This window comes from Oncorhynchus mykiss, chromosome 7 (genome assembly GCF_013265735.2).
Source record: "Oncorhynchus mykiss isolate Arlee chromosome 7, USDA_OmykA_1.1, whole genome shotgun sequence".
Lineage (NCBI taxonomy): Eukaryota > Metazoa > Chordata > Actinopteri > Salmoniformes > Salmonidae > Oncorhynchus > Oncorhynchus mykiss.
In genome coordinates this window covers 25,798,589-25,821,270 of record NC_048571.1, presented here as the reverse complement: position 1 = coordinate 25,821,270, position 22,682 = coordinate 25,798,589, and the positions used below count along the sequence as shown (strand labels likewise).

At 41.5% G+C, this 22,682-nt stretch overlaps 1 protein-coding gene across 12 annotated transcripts in view; it reads right to left on the bottom strand.

The window, feature by feature from the left end:
- Positions 1 to 17,721, bottom strand: part of LOC110527576 (muscleblind-like protein 2a) — a 70,959-nt gene extending 53,238 nt beyond the window's left edge. For 3 of the 12 annotated variants that reach the window (XM_036983078.1, XM_036983080.1, XM_036983074.1), the window contains exons 1-2: positions 13,472 to 13,773; positions 1,292 to 2,178 (exon numbers count right to left, since the gene is read on the bottom strand). In XM_036983078.1, the coding sequence (XP_036838973.1) occupies positions 1,292 to 1,465 (174 nt within the window). In that variant the 5' untranslated portion in view covers positions 1,466 to 2,178; positions 13,472 to 13,773. Of the gene's footprint in view, positions 1 to 1,291; positions 2,179 to 4,728; positions 4,752 to 13,471; positions 13,776 to 17,452 lie in introns of those variants that run through there. The other 9 variants (XM_021608946.2, XM_036983076.1, XM_036983079.1 and 6 more) reach the window with 7 other exon arrangements.
- Between the last annotated feature and the right edge of the window lie 4,961 nt (positions 17,722 to 22,682).

Genomic DNA, 22,682 nt, shown 5'->3' with positions numbered 1-22,682 from the left:
TAACCTGCTCCAGATTGAGTCCCCTCATATTACAAAATTGTTATGTAATAGGCCAAGCTAATTTGCTTCGATATGCTACCTTACCTGGCCCTTAACCTTCTTCAACAGGCTCTTTTAAACTTATTATAACTAGGGAGTTATTTAACAATGATTAGGCCTACAGCAAGACATATCTATTCAAACCAGGGCAAAAGTGAAGCCATTATGAAACAAAACCTGGTTGTAGCAAACTTAAAGTGTCTTCATTCTGTAGTGCCCAATTTAAATATTAAAATCTATTAAAATCTGTCCCAATTTAATGAGCAAAGGATTTGGAGCGAGATATCACAGAAGCCCTTAGAATAGTAGGGTCAAACTCAATCACCGTAAGGGCCATATTGAAAAAACAACAAATTCGTAGGCCAGACATAGCCCGTTTGTATTTAGATTTTTTTTGGCCATTCTTTTACTTGAAAAAGTATGCCCCTTTATATAATGTCCATTAAAAACATACATAGGATGCTGTATTGAGCGTTTCAACATTAAACAAAAGATAAATCATATTTGTCCAGCCTTTGCTGCTATGCTTGCAGAGGTGCATAAGATGCTACAACCCTAAAAGTATTTCAAAACTGCAAATAACAAAAACGTACCTAGGTTGTACATTTTTCGCGCTGCATGGATCACAGGAAGTTGAAAGCAGCTGTATGTTGCTGTAATAGGCCTACATGTTTATCCTTTGCATGGTGTTTTGTTGCAGGTTTAGTTTTTTTTGTTTATTCATTGTCAAGCTTTGAAAACTGAAGCCAGACTGCAACATTTTAGTAGCCTAGGACTGTGGCATGTGTCCATGCACTTTCCCTCCCCTGCGCACTTTGGGAGCGTATCAAACTGTTGACTCATCATACTCACGTGTGTCGTAATTTATACTCACGTGAATCCTTTATCTAATAACTTTTTGACAACCAATATGACATTGTCTGTGGTACAACAATGACCCGGTTCCTACAACACGCTTAAAATCAGTCAGTGCCCTTAAGGAGAACAGTTGGGGATAAAGCAAATGTTTAGTGATGATATGATACAGCACACTGGCGGGCTCATGGTTGGGTGCGTGTGCGTGGGTCTCTGGGAGGTGGTGTGTGTGTGTGTGGGTCTCTGGGAGGAGGTGTGTGTGAAAATGTACTGCCTTTGGTGCACAGAATGGGCCGGATAGAAATGTGTCACGGGCCGGATCCTGCCGGCGGGCCTTGTTTGACACATGTGCCTTAGAATAAATACGTCACCTTTATCTCTGCTCTGCATTCCTTACCTTTAGTGAGTCAAAGCAGGCAATCACCCTTCCGTTCTCCACCTGGCAGCTTTTGGGTGGGTGCGCAAATTTGCATTCCTCATCACTCCGCGAACATGTCCCCCTCTGGAACTGCCGGCACACCTCCAGCGTCAGCCATTTTGTGTCTCGCATCGAAGCAATATTTAAAGCCATAGCAATGCCGAGGTGGGGTAAAGCTAGCCACTTGTTTAAGGAGAGGCTATACTCTAATGGCTCTTCAGTGTGCTAGAAAAACAACTAAAAGTGTAGCAAAAAAAAAAGGTGTGTGGATCAGTGAAAGTCGTTTGCCCTTGCAGACTTCAGAGCAGCAGAGCTGGTGGATTTGCAACCCAGATGTGGTCGCTGCTTGGGAGATGGCGGCTATCAGAGAAGCTGCCAATCAAGAGACGTCGCTCGTCAATCAGTTAGTCCCAGGTGCAGGCCACTGACAGAGCAACGGGGGCATGCTCAGAGGCAGGCTGGACTGACGGACCGTCTGAATGTGGTGGTAGTGGGAAGGAAGGGGTGGCGGGGGAAGAGAATTGAAACTGGTGCTATTTCGAGGGTGATGGCACTGCTTGGGCGAGAATATTAAGTGGGTGTAGACGTTGGGTTGGGTATTGACTAAACTTGCCCGAATGAGTCAGTCAGCACTCTGTGTTTTGGCAGAGTGGCCAGACAGTTCCCCCAACCTCTGCAGTTAAATCGGTCTGCTTGGGTTTCTCTAGTGCAGCGACGGAGCCTGAAAAAGGTGAGTTGGTAGGGCAGGGGCTGAGGTTGAGCTATCTTCTGTCACAGCGAAGGGAGGGAATGTTGCAGGCTCGGTGGAGGAGACGTGCAGGCAGGCAGCTCAAGTAAGAATGTCGAAGGCACTTTCTGTCGACGATCTGTGTGTGAGAGAGAGAGAGAGAGAGGTTATTTTCAGAGTAGCTACACAACTGCCTTAAGCATTAATGCAACAGTCTTTTTTTATTTAAAGCTAAAAACGCTTAATAAAATAAACTGGAAACGTATTGCCGGGGACAGCATTATTTCCCCAAAACTCCTTTCAAGAAGAGTGAACAATCAATTAGAAAACTCTAGAAAAATAAATAAAATAGCAATAAATCCACTGTTCACAAGATGAAGCTGTGAATGTGCTTTAACAATACATACCCATTGACAAAAGAATTCAGAGATTTTTCTGCCATTGTGATACTTGGGTGGGCTGCTAAAAAATGTTTTATTTCATTACATTTTTGGGATGGAAAAACACTGTCAGTGTAAACTTGAACGACTAAACCATACAAAGTAGGCTATGTAGAAATTAGAAAAAAATTCAATAAATGTAGCAATATTATACATTTTGTTATTAGACGCAAGCAAAATAACACAGCATTAGCCATGGCAAAATGCATAGAATTGCAGAAAACTAGCTTTAAAAATCAGCAGACAAATTTGGGAAAATTTGTAGAACTGCAGAAAATGTGCTTAAAAAAAGCCAACATTACTATACACCGCCAAGATGAGGAACTCAAAGATTTCAAAAGAATTTGGCGTGCAGACAGGCCGATCACGCTCATTCCCACGCCCCTGACATGCCCACCGCCTAAGCCCCTTTTTGAGCTATAAAAAACACTGGTATCGATGCAATAACAAGATTATAATCACATTTGTTTCGGTGGAAACAATATAATTCTAATCCATTATCAGGAATTGCATCAAGCCCTCCAAATCGAAACCAGCTTAAGCTAGAAGAAAAATGGTATTATCTCAATGTCATGGCCTATTCTGTCCTGTTCTAACTTTAACCCCAGTTGTTAGTGCTCTAGCAGACTTTACCAGTGGTGGAAAAAGTACCCAATTGTGATACTTGAGTAAAAGTTACCTTGTAGAAAATGACTCAAGTAAAAGTCACCCAGAAAAATACTGCTTGAGTAAAAGTCTTAAAGTATTTGGTTTTAAATATACTTTAGTATCAAAAGTAAAGCTAATCGCAAAAATATCGCTAAGTATCAAAAGTTAAACATGCAGACATTTATTTAGTGAGTGAATTGGATCCCTTTCCTGTCCTGCGAAGCATGAGTACTGTGTTTCAGGGAAAATGTTCTCTTTAGAAAGGTAGTGAAGATAAAGAAAAAGTAGTCAAAAATATAAATAGTAAAGTAAAGCAGATACCTAAATATATATATATATATATATATATATATATATATGTTTTTTTAAATACTTAAGAAGTACTTTACACCACTGGACTTTACCCCCAAAACTGAAGTTTGTGCCCTAGAAATGTAGGGCCTAAGCCAAACATTGAGAAATGGGATAGCAGTGTTTAGCCACATAATAACCAGGAGAATAATATGACTGTCAAAAACGCATCGATAGAGAGACGTCTGGCGCCCTGTTTTTAGTGGCGTGTGTGTGTGGGGCTAGGTAAGAGGAGGCTGGCTTGAAGTGTCGTGTAAGCCAACAGAGGGCGGTTGCGAGGTTATTCAGCTGCCACTTGGTCTGAGTTCCCAATCATTACTTTACGTCATTGTGTGCCAACTCGCCCGGCGCAGCCCCCAAGCGTGTTGAATACAAAGCAGAGCAGAGAATGGCAACGACCCCTGTGCAATGAGACAGCAAGAGTGCAGTAAACTGAGCCAGTGCGGGACAGGAGGGTTAAAGCCCCCGGGGTCCATCCACCCTGTCGAGTAATGCCGTGGCGAGAGCCGCCAGCTAATAGAAAACATGCAGCGCAGCATTATTCCGGGAAGCCATCCAACAGGCAGAGCGAGAGACCAAGACAGATGCATGTGCCAGACACGATTACGCCACTGCCCGGGTACCTAGAGCGCCTCAACACCCACCAGACAGGACCAGTCAAATTAGACGACGGATCATCGATGTGACCAGTGGATTTTCAATTCATAGAGAGAGAATATAGGTCTCGCGGCTCTCGCTCTGCATCTGTTTTCAGGCACTGTCCTCCGTCTACTGGGGTTGTGTGTGGGGGGGAGGGGGGTGGGGGGGGAATGACTCGCTAGATAAAAAAAATAAAAAAATGGACATAGTCTATCCTTTAGCTTGCTTTTTGAACCCATTACAAACCAACTACCGCGCAGGGAGCCTGTTACCCCCATCTGGAAATATTTTCTGGTGATAACTGGGAGAGGGGGGTGGGGGTGGGGCAGGCGAATGAGGGAGGGTTGTAAAAACCTGCAGCTGCTGTTTAAAATTCCCTTCACTGTTTCATATACCACAGATCCCTCCATTCAAAAGGCATTGGGCAAAATAAGTACAACAACACTAGCATAGTGAGCATACTGCACTCCACAATGAACAAGAGACATTGGTCAGACTCCATACAAACAAATAGACCTATGTGCAAATCATAGTCAAAACTTTGGGGAAGTAGCTTTAGTGGTCATGAAAGAAAGCAAGTCCAGACAGTAAAAGCCATGGCAGAGGCCTACCGTAAGATAGGCGCTCTATCTTTGATCGCTTGGTTCGATATCATGGGCAGTTGTCACATTCAGGTCTGCTTCAATATAAAGTTAGAATAAAAACAATTAAGAAAAAACATCGCATTTCCATATCTATAACCATGCAACAAGCTGCTGGTGCCAAGTTAAAGTAGGCCTAACCCATCATCAGCCATGATGCTCCATTTCTGGACCTGAAAACCAACATATAGGCATACTTTACAGGCTAATTTACAATATTATAGTCACATTTCTCGTGAAATAATATTTACAAATGAATGGCAAATGATGTAGTGTGTCATTTTGGAGTCACTTTTATTGAAACAAAAATAGAATGTTTCTAAACACTTCTACATTAATGTGGATGCTACCATGATTACAGATAATCATTATTCACGATTCAGTCAGGATTAAGTCACACAAATATCGCACACCCACAAAAAATGCTTGGGGTATGATATTTGTGCATCTGTTACTTTCTCATCTAGTTTAAGAATATAATATGTTTCTTACACTAAAGGTGACTCCAATATTTACCATTCATTTCTATTAGACAGAAAATAAATCTATAACAACCAAAACAAACAGCAAACGCATCCAACCAATTGGTAGAGTCACAAGCTTGATGTAGTCATTGCGTGCTAGGAACATGGGACCAAATACTACACTTTTACTACTTTAATACACACAGATTAATTTATCCCAATACTTTTAATCACCTTAAAAATGGGGAGATAATGTACAAAAAGTGCTGTAATTACTAAACTTTTCACTCGATATGGATGAAAATTACATGCTGACCACACAAGCATTGCAAAACTAATTGACACATACATGTTATTCAATCATTGCACCCGCCAACGAGCGCCAACGCTTCCAGTCGATAAAATAGAAGTCAGTTCTATTTGACACTGAATGGGTCCAAGTCCTGCCTCTCCCATCTCCTCATTGGTTTATAGAAGCAGATACCCACATGGGTGATTGAAAGATGAACTAAGGTCGGTAGTGGTAATTCACCTTATTTTGAAAGTTAGTTGCCAATCGCTATATAAAAAAGAAAAATCCTGGAAGGAGGAGAGATGACTAGAAACTATTTTGTTGTGTGTGGATTAATTGTCGGAGTTGAGGACCTTTCAGCGTTTAGAGCTCCATTTTAATGGAATGGTCTGCCTACCCATGTGAGAGAGACAGACTCGGTCTCAACCTTTAAGTCTTTATTGAAGACTCATCTCTTCAGTAGGTCCTATGATTGAGTGTAGTCTGACTCAGGACTGTGAAGGTGAACGGAAAGGCACTGGCGCAACGAACCACCCTTGCTGTCTCTGCCTGGCCGGTTCCCCTTTCTCCACTGGGATTCTCTGCCTCTAACCCCATTACAGGGGCTGAGTCACTGGCTTACTGGTGCTCTTCCATGCCGTCCCTAGAAGGGGTGCGTCACTTGAGTCACTGACGTGATCTTCCTGTCCGGGTTGGCGCCCCCCCTGGGTTCTGCCGTGGCAGAGATCTTTGTGGGCTATACTCGGTCTTGTCTCAGGATGGTAAGTTGGTGGTTGAAGATATCCCTCTAGTGGTGTGGGGGCTGTGCTTTGGCAAAGTGGGTGGGGTTATATCCTGCCTATTTGGCCCTGTCCGGGGGTAACATCGGATGGGGCCACAGTGTCTCTTGACCCCTCCTGTCTCATCCTCCATTATTTATGCTGCAGCAGTTTGTGTCGTTGGGGGGGGGGGGGGGGGGGGGGGAGGGAGTATTTCTCCTGTCTTATCCGGTGTCCTGTGTGAATTTAAGTATGTACTCTCTAATTCTCTCTCTTTCTCTCTCGGAGGACCTGAGACCTAGGACCATCTGGCCTGATGACTTCTTGCTGTCCCCAGTCCACCTGGCCGTGCTGCTGCTCCAGTTTCAACTGTTCTGCCTGCAGCTATGGAACCCTGACCTGTTCACCGGACGTGCTACCTGTCCCAGACCTGCTGTTTTCAAGTCTCTAGAGACAGCAGGAGCGGTAGAGATACTCTGAATGATCGGCTATGAAAAGCCAACTGACATTTACTCCTGAGGTGCTGACCTGTTGCACCCTCGACAACCACTGTGATTATTATTTGACCCTGCTGGTCATCTATGAACATCTTGGCCACGTTCTGTTATAATCTCCACCCGGCACAGCCAGAAGAGGACTGGCCACCCCTCATAGCCTGGTTCCTCTCTAGGTTTCTTCCTAGGTTTTGGCCTTTCCAGGGAGTTTTTCCTAGCCACCGTGCTTCTACACCTGCATTGCTTGCTGTTTGGGGTTTTAGGCTGGACTTCTATACAGCACTTTGTGACATCAGCTGATGTAAGAAGGGCTTTAAAAATACATTTGATTGGTTGATTATATCCCAGGACAAATTAGCTAGAAACTGCAAGCTAGCTAGCTAAATTTCCATAAATGTTTAATGCTTTAACCGGTCTCCAAATTATATAATTGGTTCAGAGTTTGTTTTGATATTTCAACCTGATAAATTCAGGGCAGCAGTATTACAGAGAGCAGTAGCAACATATTTGCAGTTCTACATCGCTAAAGTTATATCTTTAGAAAAAACTCATTTTATAGGCAAGATGCTACACCGCAGAACAATCTGAAACTCATCTCTCGGCCCACTCATCTCAGTCAATCATGGCTAGCGGGAAGGTTCCTGACTTTTTCTTTGGCTAAACCAACCAGGCTCTTAATTTAAAAACGTTATTCGTATTTACAGATGGCATAAAAGTTTGTTATTAAAGGCGCATGAAAGTTCACATGTTCGGTGAAGGCATATACGGGCAAAAAACTTGTTTTGATAAAAAAAAAATTGTGACTTGAGACATATGCCTTGTTTCCTGAATCGGGTTACATATCGGCCCAACCCTAGTGTGTGTGGTAAAACACCATCCTGTTATCTTGGAAATTGGCCCACTTTAGAACCACACTGCAAATATGAAATGAGATGCATTCTCTCTCTGACACCAAGCCTGCAGTCTCAAAGGCAGGATTTAATTCCACAGCATCTCCCCGGGGACAAGTGAGTCGCTATGAAAGAACCAGGTAAGAACCATGTCAGATGTGACCTTTCACTATTAATACCTTTTTATTTTTAGAATCATCGGCCCAACCCCCCCCAAAAAATAAAATAAACAGATGGTCTCATTTTATTAGGGGTGCAAGACAGTTAAAGGATACGGTTCCTGGCAGCGAAATGACTTAGCCTCACTTGGGTTTGTTTTACTGGTTGGTACAGAGCCAAATGTATGTGTTACATTGTAATATACTATACTAGGCCACCGTATAATTCAAAATTAAATAGGTCTTAAAAGGGAAATTCAGGATTTTGGCAATGGAGCCCTTTATCTACTTCCCGAGAGTAAGATGTACTTGCGGATACCATTTGTATGTCTCTGCATGCAGTTTAAAAGGAAGTTGCTAACTAGTCTATGGTATCTGCTAGAATGCTAGTAGATACAGTACCATTCATTATGCTAACACTAGTTAGCATTGGCCCATGACATTACCTTTAAATTCCTTCCTACTGGATGTAGAGACATTTTCTTGTGTTTTTAATTCACGGATAGCCATGGGCACACTCAGATAACATTTACAAAACGAAGCATCTGTGTTTAGTGAGTCAGCTACAGCAGAGGCAGTAGGGATGACCAGGGATGTTCTATTGATAAGTGGATGAAATTGACAATTTCCTGTCCTGCTAAGGAGCATTCAAAATGTAATGAGTACTTTTGGTAGTCAGGGAAAATGTATGGAGTAAAAAGTACATTATTTTCTTTAGGAATGGGGTGAAGAAAAAGTTGTCAAAAATATAAATAGTAAAGTGCAGAAACCCACATGTAATACGGTGCAGGGTGAATTTGCCCCATGACGCTGATCTTGGGTCAGTTTAGCATTTTCCCGACTAATGCTTAAAGTTGGGATTGTGTAATGCAGTTCTGCATTTAATCACCAATTGTTTATATATTTCTTTCTACGTTTAATTGGCTCAGAAAACATTTTTTATGCTCCTAAATCATGACAGGCTGAATCATCATCATCATCGTTCAGAAGCCAAGTATTTCTCAATTTCCAGGCATCAGCAATCCCCACAAATCGATGTGTTATTTGAATAACTGTCTGGGTTACAGCATAAGCTGGGCCAAAGTTGCAAAATGCTCTAAAGCTTTTTTTAAAAGATTCAAACAAAATTGCAACACAGTGTCTTCTTTCAATTGTGTTATGACCCCATATCAGGGTGAGATAGATAAGAAAAGCAGAAAGGCATTTATAATATCAGATTACCAGTGTAACATCTTATTGGCCTACTCTAACACTCTTCCTTCCTGGTTCAGAAAATACAAAAAAACACAGCTAAGATACCTGGTAGCCTACATATCATGAAGAATGGCCTGAAAAATCAGGTTACTTGAGCGCGAGAGAGCTCATACAGCCATACGATATAGCTTAGCCCTAGCATATTACTGAACCCGTGTTTGTACTGTAGCCTGGCCTAAGCTAGCCCATGTACAGTATATAGGCTACATATTCAGTGCCTTCAGAAAATTCACAGCCCTTGACTTTTTCAGCCTGAATTTAAACATTTGAAAATGTTGATTTTTAGTCACTATGCCTACACACACACCCCATAATGTCAAAGTGGAATTTGTTTTTTCAAAATGTTTACAAATGAATTCAAATGAAAAGTTGAAATGTCTTGAGTCAAAATGTTACGGAAAGCCTAAATAAGTTCAGGAGTAAACATTAGCTTAACATTGCATGGACTCACTGTCTGCAATAATAGAGTTTACAATATGTTTTTTATGAATACCTCATCTCTGTACCCCACACATACAGATATATGTAAGGTCACTCAGTTGAGCAGTGCATTTCAAACAGATTCAACCACAAAGACCAAGGAGGTTTTCGAATGCCTTGCAAATGTAACCTTCATTTAACTAGGCAAGTCAGTTAAGACCAAATTCTTATTTACAATAACGGCCTACCCCGGCCAAACCATGATGACGCTGGGCCAATTGTGCGCCGCCCTATGGGACTCCCAATCCCGGCTGGATATTAAAGCCTGCAAAGAAGAACACCCATTGACAGATGTGTAAAGATGTGTAAAGAAAAAAATGTAAAAGCAGACATTGAATATCCCTTTTGAGCATGGTGAAGTTATTAATTATAATTTGATGGTGTATCAATACACCCAGTCACTACAAAGATAGAGGCGTCTTTCCTAACTCAGTGGCCAGAGAGGAAGGAAACCGCTCAGGATTTAAATCATGAGGCTAATGTAATGGTGACTTGAAAACAGAGTTTGGCTGTGATAGGAGGAAAATGAGGATGGAGCAACAACATTTTAGCTACTCCACAAAACTAACCTAAATGGCAGGGTGAAAAGAAGGAAGCCTGGACAGAATAATAATAACCTGTTTGCAACAAGGCACTAAAGTAATGCTGTAATTAGATATTTATGTATTTAATTTTCAATAAATGTGCGAACATTTCCAAAAACATGTTTTTACTGTCATTATGGGGTGAAAGACAAAAACAAATATTTAATCCATTTTGAATTCAGGCTAACACAACAAAATGTGGAATAATTCAAGGGGTATGAATACATTGAGGCTAGCCTAGCAGACACACCTCCAGGAAAGAGTGCTGATGAGGACGAGTGGAGGGACAGATGGTGCCCAGATAGGTAGGGCCATGCGACACCCTTGTTGTGACCTGCACAGATTAGTCCTGTATGCCCCCGCCCAGCTCTCTCTTGGTGCTTTCAGGACAGATTGATGTGCGCAGTGCTCAACAGTCAAGCTTGTTTTGGCTTTCCACTACAAAATAAAAAAAAATTACATATGCAACAAAACTAAAAAATATCCCACTTGGTACACTGAAATGACAGGCAACCTTCAAAAACTGTAGTTACTCTGTTGCCTGAATAGAGGCAGGTAAAGCCATGTCATCCAGTAAAAATGCAATGTTTTACCAAAGAGCAGCTAGCCTAACCAGCTAGGAAAGGAGACCTAAGAGCAGGCCAAAGATTTGTGGGGACTGGGGAACGCTCCATGTTACGACAAGACCTTGATGGATTACAGTTACTAAGGCCAGCTGGCCAAGCATTATCTTGGTCATCTCCGAATTTGAATGAGAGCAGGCCAGTGCAGGGTTCTCTCAAGTGAAAGTCATTAGCTTGACCTCTGAATACCACCCATGTATCCTATCAGCTGTGTTCGTCTCCCCTGGATGTTGTCAACCTGAGAGAAAGGCCAAGTCTACACTTTACATCGTTTTCCAGAATACAGACGATCTTATTAAAGCACCAGCTAGGTGTTAAACAGCAGGTCTATAACAACCAAGCAAATGAATACCTTCTCTTTTGAATTGATTACAATGCAGACATGGCAATCCACCATATATTTGCATATGGCCAAGAGGAACACAAGTAGGCCACATTTTCCACGGCAGCAAAGAATGCGAGTGTGCTTCAGTGTAATGAAAGCGAAAATGTCCATCGATTGGTTGTGGAAAAACAAGAGTAATAGTGCTGTTTTTTTCTGATCAGGCTAGTTTAAAAAAACTATCCTAATTATAATGGTTCTAAAGAGCATATATGATGACAGTATTTTGTTCTGAATTTCCATATGGTCAACTGCCGTATCGTGCAATCCATTTGCTGAAAATTCCAACATAAAAATATAGCCTAGGCTCTTTTTTTTGTTCTGCAGATTTCTCTTAAAAAGATCTCGTTAAACTCACAAATTAAAAGTGCATTCACATCACAAGGGAACGTATTTAAATAAGCTTAACTTGTATACCACAATTTCCTGCAAGTCTACACAAATGTCTTACCAATGCATATTTTCAAAGCTCAAGTCATAGGCCTGCTATTAAAATATTAGGCTAGGATAAAATGGGTGGAAATTAAAGTATGCCATCCTGCAAATTGATATTGGCATTAGCTACAGCTCCTGGAGCTTCAAATTATCAAATGTTATTAGCGTAAGGGGAAATGAGTGACACTAGCTCAGCACAGGTTAGCGGACTAAGCTAAGCAGGGCAACTGGGAAGAGGCAAAGCAGAGAACATTTAACAAAGTCAGCACAAATGTGTGCCTCATATCCTAATTGCCTTAACTAAAACTCGGTGACCGCAATGGTCATCTCATGCCACTGACACAGGCAACTGGCCTATAGGATATTTAACCAATCCCCTGCACTGATTAGGCCATCTACAGCTCAGTATAGATCTGATAGCCAATGAGAGGGATGGATTTGAAGTGTATGTATCCTGTAACAGACAGGAGACCTATTTGATGTGACGGTCATGAACTTTCCTGACTCGAGTACTAAAAGATGTAAGTACAACTGTACATTCACACAAAAGTTACTCAGGAAGAAATGTTGTGAAACTATTATATCATCCAACTTCAGATAATCCTCTAATAACCTGTCTGTCTTTTAAAATTGAGCATTTAGCTAGCATTTAGACTTTTCGGTAGTTCTGGAAGAGAAAACAATTACTTCCAATGTGGCCTGTTCATTTTAAAGCAGATGTATCCTTTCACTGAAAAGCCATGCTAACATGAGGGCCAAATGATTCAGCGTTCTTTTCACAGCACACACACAAAACCAGTGCTTGGACATTAAGAGATCATTTTTTTCAAGGTAATGTAGATTGTTGTTAATGTTTAAAAGGTCTGGAGGAATATTTTTAGCTGAAAGCTAAAAAAATTCACTAAAAGCTCCCAAACCTTTAAAAAGGCATGGCTAATTACCTTTCTGTGTCAGCAGCGACAACTCACGTGTGAATCAATTTAGGGAGGGAGTTGCTTGGGCTTGCAGCCCTGGCCTTGCTAATGAAGAGCCATTGCAAGTCTGTGACGTTACTGTTTTTTGTTGTTCATTTTTGTAACAGGAAGGGCTGAACGGTCTTCCATTTCAGAAAACACCCACTTCCTCCTCCACTGCCCCCCTGTGACTGCCAACTGTTAGACAGACACCGTTCTAGTGTTTTCCTGCTTGTTTCCAGGCCGCACCGGTCAACATGTACAGCTCCCTCCCATACTAGCACACTACAGAGCAGTGGATAAAGAGCTTACTGTGGAGTGTGGCTGTGGACCTCCTATGTGATAATAAAATACGTGGGACCTCCTTAAAATAGTAAGAAGCCCAAGCAAGGCAAATTAGGGAGCCAGCCCTCGGCTCTGTTTCAGGTCCACCTCTAGTACAAGAGAAAGATATTTTAGCTACGCCTATGAACTAACTGCATTGAAAGTGAAACTCTTTTTATATGGCAAACAATATCCTGGCATAAAAGTACAGTTTGAAACAGCCTATGAAGCAGACTACAAATAAATCGGGCAATTCATTCTCTCTCTAGGAGGTCCACGTGCTCTGAACTTCATGGAGAGAGAAGTCTGCATAATTTGTCTGCATCATGAAGGGAAGGGAGAGGCACTGCCTGTCTGTGGTAGTTCCCCTCGTCATCAACAAGTCCCAATACAAGCATGAGAAACTCAAGCGGCTGTAACCCGCAAAGTGCTTGTTAGACCATATCAGCGAGTTCCCCTCACTCTCACGCATTTGTGCTCCCCCTCTTTCCCTCTCTGTAGCTCCCTCTCCCACACAGACACACTCTCTTTCTTTCTTTCCTCCCTACCCACCCAGGATGGTATGCACCATACTGCAGCAAACTACTTTTAAAAAAATTGATCAGAGAGACGTTCTTCCCACCTCGTTTTTTGCTGAGTCCCGAATAGCTCTGTCGTGCCTCTCTCTTTAAGCCACAGCATAGATAGACACACCAGGTGCAGCTGCTATGCTTCGGAGTAGTTCCCCTGCTTCAGCGTCTGGAGCTAATGACCACGTGAACTGTTGTCATTCCCTGCGAGGAGCTGCCGAGTGCTGCAGCAGCCAGAGTCCCATGCCTAGACAGGGATTTTTTTTTCTCTTTCTCTCAGCCACGGAGGGGAGCGGAGCGGAGCAGGCAGACAGGAAGCAGAGCAGTGTCTGCTCAACTATCTGGCTGAAACACTTCCAGCCATCCCCCACAGCCAGCCCCTTCCTGCCTGCCTGCCCAACCGCCTCCAGCCAGGTCCACCCACTCAGGGCTCAGCCCAATAGGAAAAGGGATATCAGGGCATAGCGCTTTTCTGGTTGGCTCGCAGGGTACTGACTGGCAGGCAGGCAGAACTCAGAACAACCCAATGACACAGACACTGCTGGATCTTAAAGGTATTTCCCCAATTTCATGGCCAGCTCAACTGTTGCAAGCCATCCATCCCCCTTTTGGGCATTCCACGAAGGACACAACATCTAGCTACAAGGCAACCAACATGAAAACAGCAAATCCTCCTCTGTATCACTATAAGCAAAACAAAAACACAAAGTTTATATAATAAAGCTAAATACCTGTATGTAACCTATTTATAAAGTAGTAGTCTATTTTAAAAAGAGAGACAGGGCGTATTGTTTTTTGTTTTACACCCGTCTGATGTGAAAGGATCTGATGTAGAGCATAAGCTCTCCCCACCTGCACTGTAACATGACATAAGCTTTGCAGCATCCCCTCAGGAAAGAGAACATTGTCTCTCCTCTTCTCCCCACCCCACCCCACCCCGGTGACGACACACACAGCAGCCTATTTAGTATCACGTGAGACCTGGTGGATGGAGCGGCAGCAGCACAGAACTGATGAGTCAGAGCCCCGGCCGGCTTCATGATTTTTCGATTCCAATACAACACAACAGCTGTATTCTCTCCCTTTCTCTATCCAACTCTCACTCTTTTTATCTCACTCACCCTCTCTGCGTTGAGCTCCCACTCCCATACATGCCTGAGCCTGAGTGCTTTATCAACAACATCGATGAGGCTAGACATGCTCTTTCCAGTCCACCGCCAAATAAACCTGATAACCCTCAAGGCTAGCTCGGACAATAACACCTAGTGCTCTAAAAAAAGAGGAACAGATGTTTTTTTTTTTTTTTTTTTTTCCCCACCATCCAAATCGGTGGTGTGGTGTTAATCTATCCTCCTAAACAAAGTGAATTGTGTATCCTACCTCAGCAGTTGACAGACTAAAAACAATTATATTAGCGCCATCCACCAACATCATCGTTGCATGCGACCCACCCATAGACCGTAATAGGGGACCCAACTTACAGGGTCATATTCATTAGTGCGCATCGTAGCAAAAGGTTTTGTAAACAAGCGTTTCTTATTGGACATATTCAGGTAGGTCCCTCCAGTTTCAGCCTGTTTGTTTCAGTTTGGTTTGAGTGAATAGTGATATAGAATCAGTTGGTGCTCTACTCTCATCCCTACGCTGAGAGAAGGGGGGGGGGGGGGCTGGAAGTGACAGTTTGCAAACTGTCACAATACAGCTATGCTTGACAACACTAGAAAGTGCTTCAGACAGAGGTGGAGAGGAGATGACTGCAGGAAAACATAGCCTAGGAGCCTACTGGGGAGCAAGTGGTCCTAAACGAAGTCCAATATTCTACCTAATCCAAATCACTTTGATGATGGGATACTAGACATAAAGGAGGTAATGTTGCAGAAATAGATTACCAACAGTAACACAAAGGCCTTGCGGACAAACAAGTCAGGCTACTTCCTTCCCACCACGGTATCCCCTCCCTAACCTCTGTCCTGGTTCACCCTTGTGCCCAACTGTGATATTAAATAACAGGCTATTAACTCCACAAGTGACTTTCCAATGAGTAGGCTAAAGAAACAAAAACAACCAACACAAGAGATATACATAGATATTTTTTGATACGTTTTTTTTTTTAATTGGAGGAAGGTTTAGAATTTGTGGGAACATTTTTTGCCCTTGTTTTAAAGCAATTTCCAAGAGAATTTCATGAACTTTATAGTGCATTTTAGTAAGGAAACATTGTTAGGCTAAATTCTTACCCTGTTTTCATATAGTAATAGTACATATTTTTTAATTGCCCTGTTGAGGAAGCTTGCAAGCATTTAATTGCACCATTTACACTGCATCCTGTGCATATGACAAACATTTAATTTGATTTTATAGCCTATGGCTAAAAGAGGCAAGCAGACCAATCGTTCACATAAAATAAAGGGTGTGGCATCTCTCCATTTCCAAGATTTGAATAAAGAAAATAATGGAAACCAGTGAAAGCTCAATGATGGGATGCTGCCTTCCTGTTGTTGGCTGTAATTAAATAGCAAGAGGCAGAGTTGTGTTTCACTTTGAACCCCCTGGATGAAGGACTTTCTGAAGACCAATGAATACATGACTGAATAGAATGTACAGAACACTATAGAATAGAGTGAAATGAGATAGGTTTACACTACATCCGAATGCAGCTATGTAACATCGTTCAGATGACTGACAATACAAAGAGGCTCCATCTTGTTGAATTGTTCATTTGCCCCTGCTATGTTGCAGAGCTTCAAGTCTCAATCAGCAGTGGGTTTCCATGGATACCCAAGATGGACAAAACAGATCCACGGATAGACCTATATATCCTCTGTGAATCTCATCAACAGTTCTTCGCAATGCATATTCATTTCAGGATCTCTCTTTTTGTAAGACACACAATAACCTGCTATTTGAAGGCTAGGCTATACCATTAACTACATATTTCTAAAGTCCATTGCCTAGCAATTCTCCAGGACACTGAGCAAAATAACATTTGTTAATCCAATTTTGTTTATTTTTTATGTTTTTTTGTAATATCGGGCCTCGGCTATTGCATTAGTTTGACATCTGAAATCGAGTCTGAAATCTGTATTCTGCCCTGCAAACATGAACATCAGAACAAGGAATAAAACAATTATGAGTCACACATGCATAGCCTAACTGTTTATTGAGCCTTACTAAATAAATCATCCTCGATCAGCATCAAATCATCTTTGGCACATTAACACACAAGCATAGCCTATTGACCTTCACTCACACTGTACAAGAAAAGTGGGTGAGTGAGTGAGTTTTTGTATGTCTAAGTCATAACATATATGTTATAAGTCAAAGTTATATAACCTGCATTATGTTTACTTAACCTACAAAAGTATGTATGTACTGTTACTGAGGCTGATTATGTCTGCAACGCACTGTCATTTTGCACCTGAAAGAGCCATCTAGGAGATGCTCAACCTATCCTAGTAATGAATAGATTACTTTTCTCTTTAAATTGGACCAAGATGTGGCCATGGAATTTAATTTAGGTAACTAGCTAGTTTGCATCGGCTTTGATATGGCAGCATTGGCTTGCCAAAGCCAACTATCTAGTCAATAACATAAATAACATTAGTGACACTGACAGCCACCTGAAGCTTTGACAGCTCAATAACATGTTCGCGTGCCGTGAACTTAGGAAACCGTTCTAGCCAATAGTTGGAAGCTACCTCGCAGGGGCAATTTAGTGCTAGCTGACAACATTGGCTAACTGAAGTAATATTTTCAAAAAAAATCTGTCAACTCACTTTGAAAGCCTACGAGATGCTAGCTAGCTAACGTTAGCTAGCATTCTTGTTGGAGTAGCTGCGGAAAAACGAACTAACGTTAGCTCGCGCCGGTAATAACATAGCTAGCAATCTATCTATGTTGGCAACCACGGTCACAAAGCCAAGCACAAGGTGACGAGGTAAACAAACTGGCTAGTTAACAGGTAACTAACCATAATCATAACGACCCAAGTAAGAATTTAGCGAGAATTTAGCTATTCTATGCTAGCTGGCTACCTGCTCACCTGTCGCATCCAGCTGTACTGGTCACCGCGCGCAGTCAAGAGACGTTCATCGGCCCACGCGGAACAACTCCCAGGAAAGGTAAAATAATATTGAATATCAAGTTGCAAACATTCTAGTCGGAAAATAAAAATAGAAATTCGGTAAAGGCAGAAATTATTTTTTCTCACCACTAACTACTTTACAGTAAGGCTATCGTGTTGCACAAGCAACAAGCTCTTTTGCAGTTCAGTCACAGACAAGAAGGGGTAACCCAGACTCGTCACAGGGGCTATAAAGCTGAAGCATCCGTTTGGAACGTTTTCTCTCCACCAAATATGGTAGTGAGAGGAAGTCCTGTGGCAGTAGGAGCGGATGGAACTAGCTGGAATTGGTCTGACGTTCTTCTAATTTTCTCATCGATTAAATATCTGATCTCAATGTTTTTCCCAAAACTATATTCTGTTACGAACACAGTGCACTAAGTTTTATAGACTTGACGCTTTTCCAACGTTTTAAATTGCGTTGTTTAGGAGTGCAAGGTCGAATCGAGTTTCTGCACACACGCGCACTTTACAGAGGAGACGTTCACTAACGGAAATATGCAAATGCATTCTACAACGCCAGCTCGTGCTTGGATTTTCCCACCTCCTCGCTTGTTCTGCCCCCTATGCTTCATTTTCTCCCGCTGTAAACGACACAGATGAACTATCTTAGGTTAGTTATAAATATCTTTGGTTCAGGGATGGCCAAAGAATGGTAAAGAAGGATGCACTTGACTACAGGGGGGTAGTGGTATTATTATGTATTGCATGTATTAGCACTCAATTTTGCAGTAATTCTAATTTTCACAGTTATTAATGTCAATTGAATTTGTTGTCCAACAAATTGAACTAGATTATGTTTAGATAAATATCACCATCATCCTACCAATAGCTGTACTTGGTATGGTCCAAAATGAACGTCAGCAGCACAGGGAAGGGCAAGGGGTCCGCTTGTTGCCTAGGAAACAACTGTGAATCTCCCGGGACAAAATATGAAGCTAGCTACTGTGGCTACAGATTTTAATAAACAGGAAGCTCTTCCAGTGCCACTGGGATTGATATTCAGGATTTTTGCAAGTCATTTAATATTCATCATTTCGCAATGTAGTGTGGTTAATCGACACTGAGCTCAACATTGATAAATCCAAAAATGAAAATCACTGCCCATCTTCTCTACAAAACTATAGGTGTTGATTAGTTATTAAAAAGATATTGGTTATCAGAGCACTTTTATATTTTCATAATTGTTTTAGTTTCTGTACAGTTTATTGACTGAGATTCTATTTCTCTGCGTTGAGTATGTTTACTTTACACACACAGCCTACACACAAACACAATCTCTCACACACACACACACACACACACACACACACACACACACACACACACACAGCTATTAAGTAATACATACATTGGATTTTTTTTGTTGGAGCTCTCGCATATAGGACAGTACGTACTAATTCAGTAAAAATATCATAAAAAGAACATCAATTTAAAAAGTGCGAAGTGGTAAGATCATTAAAAACTGCCCAGTCATGTGCTAAAGTGCTACAAATAGGATGAAAACAGCTCAGGTTGTTTGGTTAACCACATAATTAGGAATTAGAATACTAGAATGGGAAAGAACCTTGTTATGATGGTAATAAAAGTCAGCCATTTTTGTCAGGGGGTTGGTCAACCATGGTTTGCCAATGCTGTGATAAGATATTGAGTAAAATAATTAATTTTAAGGATTTATCTGCATTGCATGGTTGTTAGCTAGCTAGCCAGCCAGTTTAAGATGAATTATTTCATAAATGTTTCAAATTAACTTCCAATATGCCAACATTCCATACAAACAATGCAGTCAATCCACAGCCAAACACTGGCTGAACTCAGTTGATGATAGGATTTAAACAAGTTGTAAATGCAACAAGAAAACAATAATGTAGACATTTATGGTCTGTTTACATATATTTTAGAGGCTATTTATATAGAAAATCTGTATTTAACAAGTATAAACTGTATTTATAATTATATTGCAATATTTTAGATTGACAAATATTCTATTACACAATTTCTGATCTATCACATACCTTACTTTTATTTTCTTGCTAAGTAAAATCAGGATTATGCCTATACTGTCATTCATTCAGACTGGTTTGGATTTCTCTCTGACCAATATTGCTGCCATTTTAACTGCATTCTGATACTGCGTTCTGGGGTTTATGACATAGCCCCTAAGCTCTCTATGGGTTTAACACACACACACACACACACACACACACACACACACACACACACACACACACACACACACACACCTACAGTATGTGTGTGTTCTTGTAGTCACAGTAAGGTTTTGACCCGTAAGGCCTCACTAAAAATGGACACCTCTGTCACCTTCATAGAGTAGCTCCTCTTCCCTTAAGTCAGCGTATTCCTCATGCTCAAATGCTTTGCAGAAGCACCCACTTGTTATGATATTTTGTAATATTGCCAAAGCTGGATTTAGCATCCATCTGCTACACAAACACTTCTGCCCTCAGCAAGTAGCACAAGTCAGGGAGGACCATGTCAAAAATATTAGTGGAATGAGCAGGGCATGGATTTGGCTCCTCTGAGTCCTGCCCACGCCATGCCTAGCCTATTGAGTGAATGAACAATGAGCCAGCTAGCGCTAGCATGCACTGTGCTCAAGGCCAAAGGGCCAACATAGTGAAATGTGTGTGAATGCTAGCCTAGCACAGATGAAGGGGGAAGATTGACTCATCTTTAGGGATTGTCAAGGCTATTCTGTACAATTGTATAGTAAAGGCATGCTTTTTATGGTTAAGTAAATAGAATTAATTATATGGGCAAAACACTGAATATTCGTCAATTTAAGTAGGTTATGGAATTGTAGCCGATGGCGACAGTATAATGTCCCATGCGGGTCACGAACCCAGGTCTGATAGAAAACTTACTAACTGTTCCAATAGGGTTAACCCACTTGAGGGAGATCACAACTATCTAACCTAGATAAGGATTGCTACATTATCCCCTCCATTCAGGAGAGCATGTCCCTACATTTCCCTATAGCATGTCCTCCATATACAAGCCCCTCTGATGGCCACACGGCCACCAAATCCCACTTCTGACACCAATGTAGCACATGGTGCCAGTGTAATGCCATTGAAACTATGTGAGGGCCCCATGACGATATTTTAAGTCTTACACAATGTCTGCTCTTAATTTGTTGTGTAAACAAAATTAGAAAAATAATTTTGAGAAAGAGTCATAAGCTGCTTATCAGGCATGCGCTATTGCTTGGCAGACATCTTGTATTGTCCTGAGCATCTTGTCAAAGTTATCTTTGTTATGTTGTTGTCAGTTTGGATTAATTGGCGATACATCGCTATTCGGTTATCAAGCATATCTTAGATAATTAGGCACCACAGCAAGTGACCACAGCAAGTGACCGTCTCTGCCATTTAAGTAAGCCTAATTCACAAATGGGACCTCATTATTTATCAGCTTCTCATTGGAATTTCCTTAGGAAACAGAGCAAGTCAGCAGCTGTGTCCCAAATGGCACCATATTGCCTTTACAGTGAAATACTTTCGCATGGCACCCTATGGGCCCTGGTCAAACGTAGTGCACTACAAAGAGAAAAGGGTGCCATTTGGGACGTACACAGTACACAAAGTCTTTTACAGTAGTGCTAGCGTTTGAGGGTACTGGAGTAAGATGTAGTTTGATTCTGCTGACTGTGACCTCTCCCTTACATACCCTTACATACACAGCCTGTTACTTCTAAGTGTGCACTCTTAGGAAAAAGGGTTCCAAAAGGGTTCTTCAGCTTTCCCCATAGGATAACCCTTTTTCATTCCAGTTGGAACCCTTTTGGGATCTTTGTAGAGCCCGATAAGGAAAGGGTTCTACCTTTAACCAAAAGGGTTCATCTACCTGGAACCAAAAAGGGTTATTCAAAGGGTTCTCCTATGGGGACAGCCAAATAACCCTTTTAGGTTCTAGATAACACCTTTCTTTCTAAGAGTGTGCGTGTATTCAGTGTGTGTGCGTACGTGTGTGCGTACCTGTGTGTACGTGTGTGCGTGCGTGTATGTGTACCTGTGTGTCACAAGTTAAAAGGTTTCACAAATAATGTGCATAGAAACCTTGTCAGTTAAGGATTTCATGGCAGTGGAAAAATTACTTTGGCACAATGTGCTGAATTCACCTCTGAAAACTCAAAATGGGGCTCATGTGCTTTTACTTAAGTGGAAAGTGAAGAATGTCCGACAATGGAAACTAACAAATACACTCCTGACCTTTAACCCCAGAGATTTATGTTAGCACTTAAATGGTTGAATATTTGATATATATATGTTATTGCATGTCAGGTATGCAACTGCAAAGTATCAGCCTATGAGCATGGATAACAACACAACAAAATCCTATGTTTGTGTTCATGAATCCCATCTATACTGTACTTTTCTATTGTGTGTTACAAGAAATAAGTATATGAATGGCCTCATGGTATCATAGCAGGGAGTTATTGTAAATACTTTGTTAAATTAATTTGAAGGTAGGTTTAAGGGTATCCTCTTCATCTCAGAAAGCCCCCTAGTGACAACTAGACCACCTACTAGGCTACCAGCTAGTGAGAGGAATCCTTTATACTGGAAGGTATACAGTAGATTCATCACAACACCTTCAATATCCATATGTTTGACATTGAAATGAAAGTTTGATCTTCAAATATTATAATGAATATAAACACAACATGTAAAGAGTTGTGTTTCATGAGCTGAAATAAAAGATCCCAGAAATGTTCCATATGCACAAAAAGCTTTTTTCTTTTAAATGTTGTGCACAAATGTATTTACATCCCTGTTAGTGAGCATTTCTCCTTTGCCAAGATAATCCATCCACCTGACAGGTGTGGCATATCAAGAAGCTGATTAAACAGCATGATCATGACACAGGTGCACTTTGTGCTGGGGACACTCTAAAATGTGCAGTTTTGTCACACAACACAATGCCACAGATGTCTCAAGTTTTGAGGGAGTGTGCAATTAGCATGCTGACGGTAGGAATGTCCACCAGAGCTGTTGCAAGAAAATTGAATGTTAATTTCTCTACCAACGTCGTTTTAGAGAATTTGGCAGTACGTCCAACCGGCCTCACAACCACAGACCATGTGTAACCACACAGGCCCAGGACCTCCACATCCGGCT